The following is a 19,420-nucleotide window of genomic DNA, read 5'->3' on the forward strand; positions in this document are numbered from 1 at the left end:
TAAACCTTCTACACTCTGGTGCATAGTGCCCACCCTGTAGGCTTCTGGAAAATGTTTGCTAAATGAGTCAATAGATGGATTAGAGTAAGATTGGTGACATCACTGTCCTGAAGGGAAGAGCTGAAAACCATGCTGTAGATCATAGGGTGTTCATTTATTTGTTGACATTCCAGAATATGGCCACCTACTGGCCCACAATGGATCCCTATCTTTATGAGATAAAGGAAATAAAAAGCAGAAGATAGAAAATCAAGTCCAAGGGGCCCTCTACATCTTTCAAGTTTAACAATCCAATCATAAATATTTAAAGATTTTTAAAATATTTATTTATTTATATTTATGTGTTTGTTTGTTTGGTGGGTTGTACATGCAGAAACACACTTGTAGAGGTCAAGGAATAATTTGTGGAAAGACCTGATTATCAAATTTGAGTCATTATACTGGTCCTTAAATACTTTTAAATATCAAACATATTGTTTGAATTTTCACTGTGCTAAATATAGAAGAAAAAGTCTGAAAGTCTGGTCTGAACAATGGCCATTTGCAATAGGAAAGAAATTAGAAGGTGTTCTTTTCTCTAACTTCTGTTCTCCATTGTCTGCTCATTCTGAAAATCCACATAAGCCACCCAGGAGAAGCAAAATTTGGAAAATGCAGACGTTCCTCTCTTCTGCCCACAGACTGTTCACTGCACCCAGAGAAAAGTACACTGTTAATTTTTCCATGCTTTATTATTGGTGGGGAATCTTCCAGGGAGGGGGTACTTTTCATTTATTCTGTTCAATTTAACCCTCTGAAAGCTGAAGCATTTTGCAGAGCAATCAATCAGTCTACACATACACATGGCAAGAGGCATTACTTCCAACTTTCCTCATTTTTGAAAGGCTTTGACGTGGAGACTTCGTTGAAATCAAGATTCATCTATTTTGCTGACCCAATACTATAGGCCTGTTTTTGAAGTTTTCTTTTGTATTGATGTTATTGGCTGTACTGTCACCTTGGTTCCAACTGTAGCCTTTCTACTCAGATTCCCACAGACCTGAAAGCAGCAGAGAGAGTTGACAACCTGGGATGGCAGTCAGCTGTATATCTCTCAAATCACTCTTCACACCCCATCTTCCATCTGGCACTTTAATATATGCATATTGCCTGACTTTTCAAAACATCATGTTATTTTTTGTAGACAGATTATAAAATTTCGAATTTTCATAATCATGAAATGTGTGCTATTAACTTCTGAAGAGTCTCTTAACTTACATTTCATATAAATATATACATTTTGCTTTATATCTTTAAAATTTGAAAATATTTTTCATTGTGCTTTCATATTGGATAGTTAATTAATCAAAGCCAAAGTGGTAAAATGAAAAACAATACCTTTCCTAGGTCATTAATTTTATCCTTAACATAGTTCCTGGTTATTATGTGTGTTCTACCAAAAGAAATGTGTTACCTGGACAATGAGAAAACACAGAGTATATATATATATATAATATATATATATATATATATATTATATATATTAAAAAATAAACACAGAATACACAGAGTTCATTTATCAGATCTCTCAGAAAAATCCAAACTTTGTAGTAAGTCCTATACTAATGTTAGGGAAGTCCAGGCTACTGAAAACAAACAGATGATTGGATGGAGTGCTCTTTGAGAAGCTGTTATGAGTCTATGTCCATCCATAGAAGGAAGAAATGAGTGGGCAGAGCCTGGGGTGAGTGCAATATGTGTTAGGAAGAGACTGGATGAAGGGAACAAAGTGTCCACATCTTTCATGAGCAGGGAATAGGCAAAAGGGCTAATTGTGGGGCTTGGATATTGGATGAGGATTTGGATTTTATGGTTCAGAGGAGAAATCACACAGTCAGTGATATCTTATTTTTGGTGAATTAAGCCACATTTCAGTAACAGAAGTTACAGGCAAAAGCAGTGTGAAGGAACTCAGGATACAAGGCTCAGAGTTGGTGTACACAAATACTACCAATGAGAAAGAAGATCTGATACAATGGTACTTTATTATAATAGATGTTGCTGTTTTCATTGGATTTCCCAAAGAAATCCATAGTTGCAATAGAAAAAAAATGAAAACAAGAGGAATATATGAGAAAACAATGAAAAACAATCATTCTCATCCTTTGACATTACTGGTAAATTTTTATTTTGTTTTAATTGATGCATGTTGAAATCACCATTTATTGAGGATATTTTAAGAATAATTTTTATTGTTTCTTTTGTTAATATAAATTCTTGAAGGATGTCATTTTATTGGCTTCCCAGCATTCTGTACTTTGAAGGCACATTATTCTAATATTATAAGCTTATATTTTTCACATTTTCATTATTTTAAATATCATTATAAATCAACATGAAACAACACAAGTGTCTTGTTAGATATTCTGCCTCCTGCATTTATTTGGATAAGTGATATCATTTACATTGTAGAAAATCCTGCACTTGTTCATGCACTGATTTTGGCCTAATTTTCACTTTAATTATGATATGGCAAATCTTACCTTGAGTCAGCATTAAAAATTGAACAAAATTGTGAACTTTACTGCTTCTGATAAAAAAAATTCAAACTTCCCCACCTTTCCTGAAATTACCAACTTATTTTGTTTCCTGTTTTTCCTTTTATGGTGCTCTAATGAATTCTCCTCTACGTAGGTATGTAGGTTGCCTCCATTGCTTCTCTGTTTCAAGTAACAGTGTGATGAGTGTGTTTGCACTCATTTTAATTACAGGGACATGGTACATGCCAGTCTCTGGTCTCCACTGAATTCAGCTTCAGCTCTGAAGAGGCATGCTCCCATACATTCACCCATGTAGGCGCAGTTAAGGAATTCCAGTTCACTCACTCCATCAATAGCACATTTGTAACATTTTCTAAACCATGCATATGAAATTGTATATCTTCCTTAGTATGCAAACATGACTTCATTTTGTTCTGCATGAATTAATGGATTTTGTTTTATTTTCTTAAGCTTACAGATTATTCAATGTTTCATCTGTAGGTTGCTCATTTCTTCCATCTGATTATCTCTTTTTTGATATATTCTAGATACTAGCCTACTGACAGTCATGATTTGATAAGGCATGTTGTAGCTGGAGTTTTCTCCAGTCCTGCTCAGACCCAAGTAAACACACAGAGACTTACATTACTTATAAACTGTATGGCTGTGGCAGGTTTCTTGCTCTCTATTTCTTATATCTTAAACTAACCCATTTCTATTAATCTATACCTTGCCACGTGGCTCATGACTTACCAGTATCTTTACATGTTGCTTCACCTGGCAAAAGCTGGCAGCATCTCCTTACTCAGCCTTCCACTTCTCAGAAATCTCCTCTCTGCTTATCTTGACTATACTATACTTCCTGCCTGGCTACTGGCCAATCAGCATTTTATTTATCAATCAATCAGAGCAACACATTCACAGCATACAGATATCCATGGCAGCATGCTCCAAGTGACTGCCTTGTGCCTTAATTCTATTATATTAAAAGAATGTAGGGTAATTTCTCACACTGAACTTCAGTGATTTAGATTGTAATAGTTTATTTTTAAGTTTTATAATTTTTAAATATGTGTTTGCATTGCTTTCTCTCCTCTGTCTTTGTGTGCATGGATACCTGAGTGCAGTTGTCTTAGAAGCTATAAGAGGATGACAAATCCCCTGGAGCTGGAGTTGTATATAGTTGGGAACTACCCAATATTGGTATTGGAACCAAACTTTGGTCCTCTGTAAGAACAGTAGATACTTCTAACTTCAGAGTTAAGTTTAAGTTCTTCTGACATGATCATACATTAACTACAAGGCCATTTTCTAAGTTAAGGAAAGTGAAGAGCAGAAAAATAAGAGGAAAGTTGATATAATGTACAAGAGTTTTCAATGTGAGTCTATGTTTGAACTGTAGAGATAGTATTAATGTTATTGTTCTGAAATTTCATACATTAAAGTAATGTGCTTTGATAGAATTCACCTCTCTCCCTCCCCTCTAATTTTCTTCTATTTCTCTTACTTTTCCCTCCTAACCTCATATATAGATAGATATGATATAGATATAGATACAGATATAGATATATAGAGATACACACACACAGACACACATGCACACACACATGCACACTTAGTGCTTCCTACATGTACATGGCTGTAGAACCATCTACTGGAGCATAAGTAGCCTCTATGGGACCTCATCCATGAAGGAAACTCACTGTTACCCTCTCAACAGCCATCAGTTGTCAACAGCTCCTCAGTTAGGGATGGAACTTCATGAGTAAATCACTCATCCATGCTGGCATTTGGGCTGATTTGATCCTGTGTGGGCCTTGGGAGTGTAGTCACAGCCACTATGAGCTCATGTGTGCAATAACCTTCTCATGGCTATCGGATATGTTTCACTATTGGCAGATTATTACTTGCAGATTCTCCTCTACAACCTACTTGTCTAGCCACGGGTTCTTGAACAAATAATGGTACCAGGTTTTGGTTTCTTTTGTGCAATGGGACTTAAATCCAATCAGAGAATGGTTATCTACATAATATGTGTGCCATTATTGCACCAGTGGGTGTAATTTTTGGTCACTGTGTTTATAGCTGGACAAGACTGTTGATTATTTTGCCCCGAGTAGTGTGAAGATCATCTTCCACCACTGTGAAAAGTAGACTGTAAGGATGAAAGCTCCATGCCAGTGTCAGGTTGATTTCCACATGTCCTGTGATTAAATCATAAGGTGTCTTCAGCAACAGAGTCTTATCATAAGATTTTGGAGGATAACCAAGAGAGAATACCTTGCATTGTTGAGGGATCTATGAGACCTCACTGACCAAAAAGAGGCATTGGTTAGAAACTTTGTAACAGATGTATAGATCAACAAGGTATTTTCCTGGTGTTTCTCTTTAACCTTAATCATACGTTTGAATTTTTAAAAATAAAACTGTAGAGGAAATTTTTCAAGCTGGCCATTCATGGCTTAGATGCTTTTTACTTTTATATTTTCAGGTGAGCAGGTAAAGCTTTATTTGTAATACTTTTGGAGCCATTGTGCTTTCTGAATCAGAGAACTAATGACTTGCATTAGTTATGGAAATGTGGAGAGTCTATTTTGCTCTTCTAAAGACTTAATCTGTATTAGACATGAATTTAGACCTTTAGATCTTTCATCTTTTTATCTCTTTGAATTTTTAAACTCATAACTCATACCTGGCACTGGGCTCCAGGGGAGCCATGGATTAGCATATAGAGCATGTACTTTTAATTGTCTAATATGAATAAATAATATTCACATCACCCTTAGTTTGTGATGATGGAAATAAGTGTCTTACTCTTACAGGCCGTTCCTCAAAATTCATCTACATAGAGTTTTGTAAAACAATTACACTTTGCTTTTCTTCTCTCTCTCTCTTTTTTTTTTTTTTTTTTTTTTTTTTTTTTTTTTTTTTTTTTTTTTTTTTTTTTTTTTTTTTTTGGTTTTTCGAGACAGGGTTTCTCTGTGTAGCTTTGCGCCTTTCCTGGAACTCACTTGATAGCCCAGGCTGGCCTCGAACTCACAGAGATCCTCCTGCCTCTGCCTCCGAGTGCTGGGATTAAAGGCGTGCGCCACCACCGCCCGGCTCTCTCTCTCTTTTTTTAAATAGATAAAATATCATAAGTGAATCCTAGATTGGCCTCAGGCTTGCAATCCTCCTGTCTCAGCCTTCTTCTGTGTTATGGTATTTCAGTTATATACCTGCTTCAGAAGGCTTGCTACTGACTTGGCTTGAAAGTAGTTTTGCTCTCCATGTTCTTCCAGCAGTAGTCTGACTATCTTGGTGTACATGTGGAAAAGGAATACATTGTCACTTTCTAAAACAGTTAATGAGGGATTTCTTTTACTTTCAGCAAGTCACCGAAACCACGAGTCCGTCAGTGTTGCCCCCTTCGGCGTTGTCACTGGACCTGCTTAATAATGCTGTGACCGCCTTCAGTACCTTGGAAGAGCTGATTCGGTATCTAGAGCCCGACCGATGGCAGATGGACTTGGACAGCCTGTACAAACCAGCATGGCAGATTGTGGGCAAAGCATTTCTTTATGGGAAAAAAAGCAAAGGTAAGCTTCCTCTTCAGATTACGATGTCTGTCAGTGACTGATGTTTTCCGATTCATTTGCCACAGTTTCTGAAATGGAGAGTTTCAATGCCTCTGGAGATATGCTAAAACAACCCATCTTATTATCTTCTAAGCACAGGGACATATTAAATGAGGATATAAACAAGAGGGATATCAGACACTTCTGTTGAAAATCCCAGTCTCTTCCTGTCTCGTCAAACATTGTTTTGATTGAGCGCTCCATTGGGTTTGATAAGAATCATTGCTAGTAAGCTAATCTGCATTTTGAGATTCAAGAGAAAAGATTAGAGATGAAAAATCAGGTTTAGGGTTTAAAAAAAAAAAAACGGTGATATTTTATAGAAGTCATTTTTGCTATGTGTTCCCTGGGTCAAGGATGCATCCATTTTGTAAACTTAGAAAGTTCTAAAGAGTAGGGGAAATTGTAATTGTTCAACTTGATGAGAGAGAAGTTCCCAAGGTAGGATTCACAGCAAGAAGACAGCAGCCTACAGGGGAACATGCAATGGGAACTTTTCTCCTGGTGCATTTTCCTTTGAAACCATCACTTTTGACCAAATTGGTCTTTCTTCTTTTAAGGGCAAAAGTTAAGATATCAACCAAGATTCCAGTGAAGTTAGCTAGTTCTCACGAGAACATTGAGATTGTGAGAGAGCTGTATCACACAAATGACAATGGAGAGAAGTAGCAGGAAAATTAGACTGCACTCAGAAAACACGGTTGCAGTCTGTCAGAAGTGTCCATTCGGGAATACTTCAGAGACTAGAAGGACAGTAAGAATTTATGTGGAAGGAACAGTGTTTGGCTAATTTGAGCCGTTCACCGTAGCAGATTGCACCAGTCTTTTACTAAATCCTGTAAGAAGAAACTTGATTCCTGCCTTTCCTTCACGCCCTTGCAGCCTTCCAGATCATGAGCTTTCATCTCAGCAGGTCACGTTTGGACCTGCCCAGGCGTGGTATTTCAGTGTGCTGACAGACATGGTTTCCTTTTAAAAGTATTTGAACATGGCTGTGTTCAAGGGCATGGGCAGCTGAATCCTTTCCACATGCTGGATGCTGTTACATGTTTAGCAGATCTGATCTTGATGAATAAATTACAATGGCACTTCCCTTTTCTGCACTTAGGAACAGGAAGTTGAAGCTCTGTACAAGTAGGCAAACGTCCCATGAATTGTACCTTTCTTAGCAATACAAATTAGAGGATGAGGTGCATCCACAAGAAGCAGGAGTGAGAAATTGGTTTTAAGCATACATAGAGTTTTGGAGAAGTGATTATGGATTTCAACCTAGGACCTTTTTTGAGTCATATTGTTAAGCCTGGATCCCCATGCCTGCTGCTCATAGATTTGATCACATGCTAGCTTATACTGAAAAGAATCTGAGGTTGATCCAGGTCTTTCACATTTTCGTTTAACACCTTCGCTATCGAAACTCTTTGCAGTTTGCCAAAACATAAGATTTTTAATTCATACAGTAAGCGTGAGAAAAGTCTTGAATACTTTTAGGACTTTACACACTGAAATGCAAGTGTTGGCTAAGATCTCAAGACAAATCAGCTTCCCTGCAAAAGCCTTTCTAAAAAGGGACAGGGAAATACTTTTAAAAGTGTCTAATTAGACCTTGAAATAGATTTTTCCCAGAATAAACATATCACAATGTTACCACACTGGTTTTAGAAAGACCACCCTCAGATTGCACTACTGTAATATGATAGCCTCGGATTGAATATCTGCAAAAGAAGGAACAGCTAACAAAGTAAAATGTACCCATGTTTTTGTCAGTATTATCCTCTCTGGAAAAACTTAGAGTGTTTTGACTTATTTTCTTTATAGCCCTTCCTCTAACTCAAGAGTTTTCATTCATATTATGTGGCTACAAAAAAAAAAAAGAAAGAAAAGAAAACTTAAATAAGGTATTTTCTAAGTCATGCTTAAGAACACTTTCAAAGGAGCCTTTTGACTTGTGAGTCAAGCATGATAAATGAGTGGAAGCGGGGTTGAAAGTGTGTTTAAATTTTCACATTGTAGCAGGTACAAGAGCACACTTGGGAAATCCACCCTAGCCCTTTATTGTGGTTAAGTAAACATTTTCAGCAGAACATGTGCAGTCCCCTTTCTAGCTTTGTGAAATGCTGTTTAAATGTGTGTGTGTGTGGTAGGTGAGGGTCCTTTAAAAGCTGGGCGCTTCATCCACATTCCAAAGAAGATTTAGATAGACCATACAAACTGTGGCAGTGAGTCTTTGCATTGTCCCTTTTAAAAGTATTCCACTCCCAGTCCAGATTTCATAACTTTGCAGAGAAAAGAGCCAAATAAAATCACACATAGCCTTAAAATGAAAAGGTATTATATATATATAATATATGTGTATATTATTCAGCAAGATGGAATGCTGTAGACTCAGTAGCCTCATTCACATAGCAACTCTATTAACTTTACTAATAATGGATAATCAGTCTTTACAGGGGCTTTCAAGCAATTGACTCATTTGCTTTTAGTTTTTAAAATGCTTTGCTTTCATGGGATCATTTTCAGATGAAATCCTTAAGTAATCAAAATTATGATTTCATATTGAATTAATAAATACATTTTCAGCTGAGAAAATCATTGACACGGGCCCTTTACTATTGCTTTGGACATTCATAGACTTGACCTATGTTTTTGGTCACTCCTATAGTTGAATATGGTTATAACTTGCAATTAAATATTCATAATCTAATATATTCCTTAGAATTTTTAAAAGCCCCCCTCAACAAACTGTATTAGTTTAATAAAGTCAAGAAAACAAGTGCTTTATTCATATTTACCACCACATGTTAAAACTACTAAAAACCGTCACTGTTACTTTTCAGAATTGGTATATCACAATGATTGTTACTATTTAAAACATCTTTTGCTCAGAAAAAGCACATTTATTTCTATTTTATAATTTTTCCAATATTAATTTAAAGATACTAAACCCAATTCTTTATATTTTTATAACAATATATTTTAGATAGTTACTAAATTTGAAAAAAGAATTTGAAAAATAGATGGGTTTGAAACATTTAAATTTCATTACACTTGGAATATTTCTAAGAAATAAGATAGGCAAGGCCATAAAACACAAACCAAAATGAAATTAGAATATATATCCTATAATTCCTTTTTCTGCATAAGTTCATAGTAAACATGGCATTGTTTTTATATAGCTTTCCTGAGGCAATATTCATGTAAATAAATACTATGGTCCTATGAGAGAATTTCTTTGTGCATCTAATGAAAGGATATTTTGCTCGTTCATCAAAAGCATTTATTTATTTATTTATTTATTTATTTATTTATTTATTTATTTATTTATGGGGTTTTTTCCAAGGCAAGGTTTCTCTATGTAGTTTTAGTGCCTGTCCTGGATCTTGCTCTGAATACCAGGCTAACTTCCAACTCACAGAGATCCACCCGCCTCTGCCTCTAGAGTGCTGGGATTAAAGGCTTGTGTGTGCCACTACTGCCTAGCCAACAGCAGTTCTTTAAAAAAAAAATTAAAAGATAGTGTAATTAAACAACTCCCTAGAAAGAATAGAGTCTGTGGTTATGAATTAGACAGGCCTCCATCTTTCAACAAGGGAACAAAAGAAATCTGAAGGAAGCCAATTGTTCCACATTTCAGAAAACACCAATTCCTAACACACTGAAGATCAGCTTTCCAGCAAGTGTTCTCACTCTGACAAATGTATCATTTCTTTCATGTATTGTCAATTCAGCTGTCTTCAAAACCACATTTTCTTCATTCTCTTTATATTTTGTGTTCCTGATAGCCACAGAGATTGTAGAAGTTCTGTGGGAGGGTTTCAAAAAGCTCTCCTGCACTAATTGTAAGAGCCTGTAATCTTTTTTTAAAATTACATTGGCCTTTTAATCAAAGCATTCATACTCCTACATGCTATTCTTCCCTGCAATGCTCTCTTTGTCTGCTTTTTGACTAAGGTTAAAAGGTGTAGCCCCTTTTCTCTATATAAAGTTTCCTATTTATAGTTCTCAACTTTTCGTTGGCTCTTTTCTTCATATTGCACAATACCACCTCTTCATTGGTTACTAAGTCATAATGAAGCTTTGTTTACTGTGAAACAGAAAGTTCAATTTGTGAGCTGTAGAGCCATACAACCTAGTTAAAATGAGAAGGGATATTGTTAGGGTGATCATTCATGGAATAACTAGATCTCTTTTATAAAAAGAGCTTAAAGAAATGGAAGCAGGCTCAAAACATGAGTGTCATTTTTTCCCTCTTGCTTTTCTTTATGCCCCATAGTGGTGAATCTGAACCTTCTCAAAGAGGAGGTACGACTCTACAGCTGCACGCCTCGGAACTTCTCAGTGTCCATACGGGAAGAGCTAAAGAGGACAGATACCATTTTCTGGCCAGGTTGTCTCCTGGTTAAGCGCTGTGGAGGAAATTGTGCCTGTTGCCTCCATAATTGCAATGAATGTCAGTGTGTCCCACGTAAAGTTACGAAAAAGTACCATGAGGTAAGTAGATCATTTTCTTTGTGGTTTTATGGGACATTTTGTTTCCTAAAAACAAAAGACTGAATCTAAAATGCATAGGTGTTTGAGAAGGACATTTCCCATCACTGAAAAACTAAGCACCAGGTCTACAAAGTGCTCCTATTTTCACTTTTAAAATCAAGGCTTTTAATTTTAAGACACAGACATTGAAAATTTAGAAAGTACATGTAGTGGTAGATCGTAGCTGATCAGTGAAGCTTTGGTTCTTTTGTTTGTTTGTTTTTGAACTGTTTTTGTTTTTGTTGTTTTCTGTGATACTGGGTTCAAGCTCAGGATTTGTGTATGCTTATCAAGTGCCCCATTGTTGAACTACCACCTCAAGCCCAATGATACAAGATTTTTATTTCTTATATCAAGCACACAGCACCTTTCCCAGGAAAAACAGAGTGAAGCTTTTTAACTATAATTTATTTTCAAACTATTGAAGGAGAATAGTTTAAAGACAAGCAGAGAAACATTTCACTGTCTAATTTTGAGCAATGAGACCTTTAATAATTGTGTTTACATATGGTCCAGTGTCAGAACATAAATGCTGTGAGGGCATATTTATAGTTAGGCTGATATTCATTATCACACTTGTTGCCTCAAAAAACATGCTCCAAATTTTATGAATTCTTTGATATTTTACTTCATAAAAACATAATCTGAACTATTAGCAATTACTGCAATGTAGAGCCTTAGGATCCATCATATTCAAAATCTTCATGAGTGGAGGCAGGCTGAGTGCCGCACACCTGCAGCCCCAGCTACCTGGTGGCTGTGAAGGAGAACCACTTGAGCCCAGAAGTCAAAGCTAACCTGGGCAACACAGAAAAACTCAGGCTCATTCATGCTGAATAACTGAGTATATCCCACTTTCTCTACCAGTGTGTGTGTGTGTGTGTGTGTGTGTGTGTGTGTGTGTGTGTGTGTTCAGAGAAGATACTTTTTTGGTCATTCAGATTTAATTGTTACAATTTTTTCAGACTGCATTTGATTAAGTCTGATCCTCTGATGTGACTTTTGTTTAACTTCATTTGATAATTATTATTTGCACCCCAAAGGATGATTTTTCATGTACAGCATGACATCAGTGAAACCATCTACTCTTGATTCTGCATAAAGTGGTGTCATAAACTGTTCTTCTTATGACACAATTTCATGCTTTTCAATAATGCTATGTTAGTGGTTGAGAAAGTTCAGGAGAAAGCAGGAAGCTGCAGAAGATAAGCAACCCTATTTCTACTCAGATCTACCATTAGCTTGTTGTAGCTTCCAATAAGAAACAATTGCTATAAATCTGATAATCATCTAGCCCTTTCTTAGGCATCATATTTGAAGTTAGTTACCTTCCTTTAGAAGGCACTGTCTAAAATTGGCATCCAGTAATTACAGTAGGACTGACTTTACAAACCATTCTACCTGTTCTACATGTGTGCTCATGCCATCTGCTTCCAGATGTCCCCTTGCCAGCATCAGAATATCTGCTCCAGGTTCAAGTAGATTGTCAGTAGCACATGGTCCTTGGAGCTCCAGGAAGGCTATGTCAATAACCCACCTTTTATAATAGTCCTCTAACCTAAAGTTCAATAATGAAAATAACACTTGACCTTCTGATTTTTCTGCCTCAGCTGCATAACCAGGTCAATGCCAGCTTGGAAAAAAGAGACCATTTTCTCAAAGAATAAATGATAGACAAATAAATTATAAAATAAAATTGTTGCCATGATGCTGTTGATAAATACAATATTGTTAATAAGATCCTTGTGGCTGAAAAGATGGTTCAATGGTTAGGAGCATGCACTACTCCTGCAGAGAACCCAGCTACTATCCCCAGCACCCATGTCAACTGGACCACAACCACTATCAATCAAACTCCAGGAAGACTGGACACATCTGAACCCCAAATGTACTTTCAGTCACACCACATGTACTTGTGTGCTCGCACGCGTGCGGGCACACACACACACACACACACACAAATAGACAGATGATAGATAGATAGATATGTTAAACTCTTTTAATGATTCTTAATGCTTTTGTATCAGACACCAGATCCCTTTGTTAGAAAATGTGTTAGAAAGTAAATGTAATTCCTTCACAATTTCTCTATTTCATAAGTAAAACTTTTCTGAAAAGAGGGTCAGGAACTTTGCAAGTCCATAAACTTGCACATCACATCTTTCTTGAAACACATTTTAGTGCCCTGTCAGTCATATTATATCTAACCAAGTCATCCTTTAGATATGTACAGGACATTTTATAATGTGTATGCCTGTTTTTTGTGCACATATGTAAACATGACATGGATATTTCAAGCCATAGAGGCCATAGACGGCATCAGATCCCCTGGAACTGGAATTAATGACAGTTCTAAGCCGCCATGTAAATGCTGGGGACCAAACCCAGGACCTCTGCAAGAGTAGTCAATGCTTGTACCCACTGATCTAGCACTGCATCCACCATGTACAGGACTTTAAAAGGTGCCTGTGTTAGGGAGAAGTTTACTATTCCAAAATCATTATTTGTGGGCTAGCAAGATGGATCAACAGGTAAAGACTACTTCCACCAAGACGAAAAAACCTGAGCTTCATTCACCTAGCACAAGGAAAGAACTGACCCCTGCTGATCATCCTCTGAACTCTATAGACACTGTGCCATACACACACACACACACACACACACACACACACACACACACACACACCCTGCACACAAATACATTAAAATGAAATAAAAATTGCATATGATTTCTTGCTTCTGCCAAGTGGAAATGTGTGGAAAGTAAGTCTCATTACAGTGTAGTACTGAAAAATACAAACTTCAGTGTCAGCCATGCCTCGCAGCCTCTCACATTTCTCAGCTGTGTGATTCTAAGGAAGTTATTTAATCCCCCTGGGCCTCGTTTTCCTTATCTGTTGGTTGCCATCCCACATACCCATACACGTTGTATTGGAGATTCGTTGAGTTATTCTGTACAAAACACTTGAATGAGATGCAGCACACTTCAAGTCGTTCCTATATAGTATTAACTATCTTCTTCTGTGTCTGGTGTTTTATTATGGTGAATGATTAGTGAAGGAGTGAATTCACACTGGGGAAAGGCAGCTGTCTGAGACTAAAGAATCTGTATGATACTCTGATAGCAGGAACGTTTTTCTTGCTTTTCTATTTTCATAACTGGCCCAATAATTTCTCCTTATTTATAACTTCATAAATTTAATTACTCATTTCACATTTTGGTGACAGGAGAAAATGGAGGAGAGAAAATGAGAGAGAATGAGCATGTGTAAACCTTTGTACCCGCATTCTCCAGTTAGACCACGAAACTTATAGTTTCAGTCACTTGCTAAAATAGCTCCATCAGTTGCCAAGTGCCCAATACAGGAGTCTGAAAATGACATTTCATATTAGACCAAAACAGGAGTGAACCCAGTTTTACTCATTCTCTGTAAACACCGTACAATATAACTAAGGCCCATCTCAAGAGTTCCTTCAAATATTTCATTTTATTTTTATTTTGTGTCTCAAGACAAGGTTTCTTTGTATAGCTTTGGCTGTCCTGGAACTGACCCTGTAGACCAGGCTTGCCTCAAACTCACAAAGATCTGTCTGCCTCTGCCTCCAGAATACCCCCTCCCTGTTCTAGAGTTTCTTAACCTGTTCTTTAAAGGAGGTGACTGGAGGAAGAGCATTCTGCTCCTTTTGACGATATTTAGTAGATGCATCATAGGAGAGTCAGGAAGGAGGTAGAAGGGCAACTCAGGGCAACCCTCCAGACTGTAGAGGAACTTCACCTGTTGTACTGTGTTTCATTCCTGCTGGATAGAGAAACATGCGGAGGTGGAGGTGGGGGTTGATGACATTGACTATACTGATGCTACGTTACACTGATACTATACTGATTTACATGAAAAAGCTTATTACAGAAAAAGAAAACAAACATGAAACAAGAATATGATAAGGAATAACACCATTGTAAACTTTATAATTCATGACACCCCAGCTAATTTAAAACAGCCATTAGTGACGTAAAATAATATCCAATTATCTAGTTAGTCATTATTGCAATTACATGAATACATATATAGTGACATGTGCTCCAGAATTAGGAAATGGAATAGACTGAGAAAACTACTTTCAAAGCTCAGCATTCTGACACTTACTGTAAGACTTTGAAGTTTTATCATTCAAGAAAGTAAGTTACTGCTAAATTAACTGATGATCAATGTTATTGAAGCTTCTTCCAAATATTATTTATTGTTCTACTTTTAATAACTCATCTTTTGGCCTAGGTGCAAATAACAACTATTTCCCAAAGTGTGTCTAAATCTACTCACTCATGTGTAAAGAAAAGTAATAACCATAGATTACCTCATAGGATTGTTGAGTTGAAGTATGTAAACACATTATTATTGTGCCTGGCACACAGTAAGTATTCAAAATATGTGAGCTAATTAAACTCTGATAGAATCATGTGCTCCAAAAGTTATGTACACATTTCCCAGGTTTATTTCGTAAGTCTTCAGACAAACAGAAGACAACTTGGGTCTCTGTGGATTAATGACAACTTACAGGAATGGGAAATTTCCATAGTCACTTCATGGAGTTATCTGTGTTATACATGGAAAGCAGAGAAAATGAATACATTTATGTTATTATGTGCCCTGGTCTTCACTCATAAACCAAGTAACATAATTTCTAGAATTTATAGTTTCTGTTATAAGAAATATTGACTGTCTAATACTTCAGATACTTTTAATAGAATACACAACTAGATCCTGTAGTCACAGCACTACAAAGATACATTTTTAATTTTGGTGCCCATATTTTTTATTTGAAACCTGCACACTCTAAACTGTGAATAAGTTCAATTAATAAAGGCATCGTTGTTACTGCTGAGCCTCCTTAGAGATGCCCAGTAAGATTCAGCTGCAGAAACTTAGTTGTGGCTGAGGATGATGTCTATGAAGTACATCTAATCCATCTCATCAAGTTTATAGAAGACTTGAAATGTAGCCAAGAAAATTAATGAGTGGCGTAATTGGGCAGGCTCAGCTGTGGAATGATCAAGTTTCTTTCCGAACTGTCTCCGTGGTTGAGTGTACTGTATCAAGGGTAAATATCTGTGCAGCCTGTGTATTAATGTATTAGAATAAGAAGCTAAAACAACAGAAAAACAATTTGTGTATTAGTGGTTTCAATATACTTGAGGTTAAATTGTCTCTTCTATGATTACAATTAGAATTACTAGGCACAAGGTGAGTCTTTCAATTTGAGAGCTGTTCTGCATTCTGGGAGGAGTGTGCTTTGAAACTTTTGCCATTAACACACCCTTTCTTTTATGAAATGACAATAGTGGATGACTTGGGGGCTAGAGTGGAGGACTGTGTATACACCTTCTTTATGAGACACTAAAGTGTGTATGTCTTTCTTAGGTTTTAAGGTTTCATATTTTTTTGTTTGAAGTGTTACTTGTCCTTGATGTCAAACATGGAAAAAGATTGGTTTTTAAAGGTCGCATATTTATTCCCTTATAGGTCCTTCAGTTGAGACCGAAACTTGGAGTCAAAGGGTTGCATAAGTCACTCACTGATGTGGCCCTGGAACACCATGAGGAATGTGACTGTGTGTGTAAAGGAAACACAGGAGGGTAACTGTATCCCCCACAGCAGCCCACATCCCCACTGGCATCCTGAACCCCCCACTAGACTCCCACATCCCCACCAGCATCTGCCACAGGACTGTCAGATGCTGCCATTGGCTGTGGTAAAGATCTTACTCACTGTCTCCATCCAAAAATCTCAGTTGTTTGCTTCAACAGTCTTCCACTTGCAGGATTTAAAAGTGTTCTGAAAGAAGAGGCACCGGGAGGAGTCAGGAGTTCCACAGCAGTGCTTTTTAGAGGAAGGTCAAAGGATGGAAGAGGTCTTCAACCACAGAAACAAATCAAGTGTTTGTGGATCCCTAGCAAGCTCCAGATTGACAGCATTTCTTTTCCACTGACAGCATTGCTATAATTTAGTTGTCGTGATATGGGCAAGTGATATGAACACCAGAAAATGGTGAAAACTCACAGCTGATTGCGATCAATGCAGAAAAACTTGGATTTCCTCTTCATGTTTGCATATACAAATCCGAATGGTCTATGTTCTACAAACTCAGCTTTTAGATAGCAGCTATGTTGCTATTAATTAAATGTGCTGATAAGAAAGCCTGGATTTTTCATGCTTGGTAACTTCTTTGCCATTTGGAAGAAGAGAAGTACAGTCCTGGTTTGCAGGAGGCACACCTGCACAGAGGAATGGCCTTCCCTTCCCTTCCCTTCCCTTCCCTTCCCTTCCCTTCCCTTCCCTTCCCTTCCCTTCCCTTCCCTTCCCTTCTTTCCTTCCCTCTGAGGTGGTTTATGTGTTTCACTGTGTACATTTTTATATTCTCCTTTTGACATTATAACTGTTGGCTTTTCTAATCTTGTTAAATATTTCTATTTTTACCAAAGGTATTTAATATTCTTTTTTATGACAACCTAGATCAATTATTTTTAGCTTGATAAAATTTTTCTAAACAGAATTGCTATAGCCAGAGGAACAAAGATGGTATAAAATCTTACTTCTCTGACAGAAACACATGTATTTCTTTCTTGTATGGTGCTAGAGTTTAGAGTCATCTGTATTTGAAAAGATGGAATGGGGAAGTCAATAGAATTGATAGGTCGCAGGAACATTTTGATAACAACTGAATTATTATCATTTCCCACTTTTATTCTTAGCGATACAAATAAAACAGAAGATGTGTATACACTCACATGGAGTCATTGCTAATCTCACACTTTCTGTGGGAAATAGGAGCAGAGCTCAGAGAAACACAGAGGCATCTTCCTGAAACAGAGCGACCACTTCCCGACAGCGCTCTGTGGTGTGCTGCACTGTATGGACACATCCTATTTATTGTGAGGCTAGGGTTTTATTACCTTTAAACTCTGCTCCATACACTTGTATAAATACATGGATATTTTTATGTACAGAAGTATATCATTTAAGGAGTTCACTTACTCTACTCTTTGGCAATTGAAAGGAAAATCAGCATAATACAGTGCTTGTAAATGCTAAATACTGTGCCTAGGTTATGTGGTGACTATTTGGATTAAAATGTATTGAATCATCAAATAAAAGAATCTGGCTATTTTGGGGACAAGTGGAAGTATCAGTCTGTGTGTGTGTGTGTGTATGTGTGTGTGTGTGTGTTTGTGTGTGTGTGTGTGTGTGTGTGTGTGTGTCTGCCATGTACATGTGTGTGAACATGTCGGTCTCTTAGGATTCTAAGAAAATGAAGATTATAAAGTCCGATGTTGTCATCATTTGCGTTGTACAAAAGTATCTATCTGTTCAGAATACATGGAAGAGAAAGTGTTTCAGCTGAGCCTCCCCTGGCTTCCTCTTCTTTCTAGTGTCTTTTTGCAATGATGTAATGATGTTCCCTTTTTCGGGGGTATTAATAGTAATTTCAGGTTAATTATATTGCATGGAACCTGACAGTTACATGTGCACTGTAAAATGTTTAGTGATATGCCATGTGATGAGATGAAGGTGGGGTAGGTTTCATAAGCCTCTATTCCTGTCTTCATTTACCGTGGCATCAACTGCCTGGACTGAGTAGCGGCTGGTCTGTGAATTACCCAGGCTATTTCAAAGTAGAGTCCTTCCATTCCAGGCACAGACCTCTTGGGATCTGGTTTCTTCAGCACTTAGCCCTGGGCTTGATGGAATTACCACATGTGCAGACCTGGTATCTCCAGGCTGAGCTTCCAAATAGCACCCATTGTCTGCTCTCCTACTGCTGGCTGCCCTGCCCTGCCTCCTTCCCCATAAGAAACAAGTACACAAAATAAACCTGTTCTCTACCTCATTTCTTTAAATCTTTTGCCCTTTTGTCCCATCCCTGTAAAGGCCCAGAAATAATTTCACCAAGCATCACAGAAAGTGCAAAGAAGCTGGTAGTTTATGATGTGGCAAAGCAAGGACTGTAATGAGTTGCAGTGAATTACCTACTTGATGTGTTTACCTTGGTATTTCTATCAATTCCATGTACACTTTAAAATATTTGTTGTTTTCTTTGGTGGCCCGAAGTGATTATAAAGATAGTAGTCTATCCCCTACCACTGGTGAGTGAGGGTGAGTGTCAAGACTAACAGCTGATGATCAATTACTCTCATAACATTGTGTTTACCAAAGCCAACAGAAGCTAACACATTCATACAGAAGGTGACTGCAGTTTCTCATAAGTCCATGACGTGTTGACTTTATTGACCACAAATATTTTCAGTATGTCATATCCATGGCTCAGACTTCTGTTTCTGAGCAAAGGCCCATTTTTCATAGTGACGTGTATTAAAAAAAAAAGAAGAAGAAGAAGAAGAAGAAGAAGAAGAAGAAGAAGAAGAAGAACAGTTATTTGAAGCAGTGTTACTGACCACATTTTTTTTTTATTTCTGCATCTCATTGTTACTTTCTCCTTCTCATTGAATATTCCTTATATATATCGTGTAAATGTGCAAAGGACAAAACAGTGAGCCCTCAGAAAATCATACTGTCTGAATAGGTTTCCTCAGTGGTCCACTTTCTTCTCACATTTGATATTGAGGCTAAGTGAACTCTCAGAAGTCATTTTTTTAATAACGTACAGTCCTGTTTCTGAGAGCCCAACCTTTGCTTTATTTTCCTACTTCCTGCGCTATCAGCAGATCTCATTGACTGCCTTTTCCTCTCTCACATTTTTATC

At 37.2% G+C, this 19,420-nt stretch overlaps 1 protein-coding gene across 2 annotated transcripts in view; it reads left to right on the plus strand.

Moving 5' to 3' along the window:
• Pdgfc (platelet derived growth factor C) overlaps window positions 1–17,833 on the plus strand; it is a 163,330-nt gene extending 145,497 nt beyond the window's left edge. For both annotated transcript variants that reach the window (XM_028880127.2, XM_037206681.1), the window contains exons 4-6: window positions 5,890–6,097; window positions 10,407–10,624; window positions 16,183–17,833. In XM_028880127.2, the coding sequence (XP_028735960.1) occupies window positions 5,890–6,097; window positions 10,407–10,624; window positions 16,183–16,299 (543 nt within the window). In that variant the 3' untranslated portion in view covers window positions 16,300–17,833. The remainder of the gene's footprint in view (window positions 1–5,889; window positions 6,098–10,406; window positions 10,625–16,182) is intronic.
• Window positions 17,834–19,420: the final 1,587 nt, after the last annotated feature.

Source organism: Peromyscus leucopus, chromosome 6 (genome assembly GCF_004664715.2).
Source record: "Peromyscus leucopus breed LL Stock chromosome 6, UCI_PerLeu_2.1, whole genome shotgun sequence".
NCBI lineage: Eukaryota > Metazoa > Chordata > Mammalia > Rodentia > Cricetidae > Peromyscus > Peromyscus leucopus.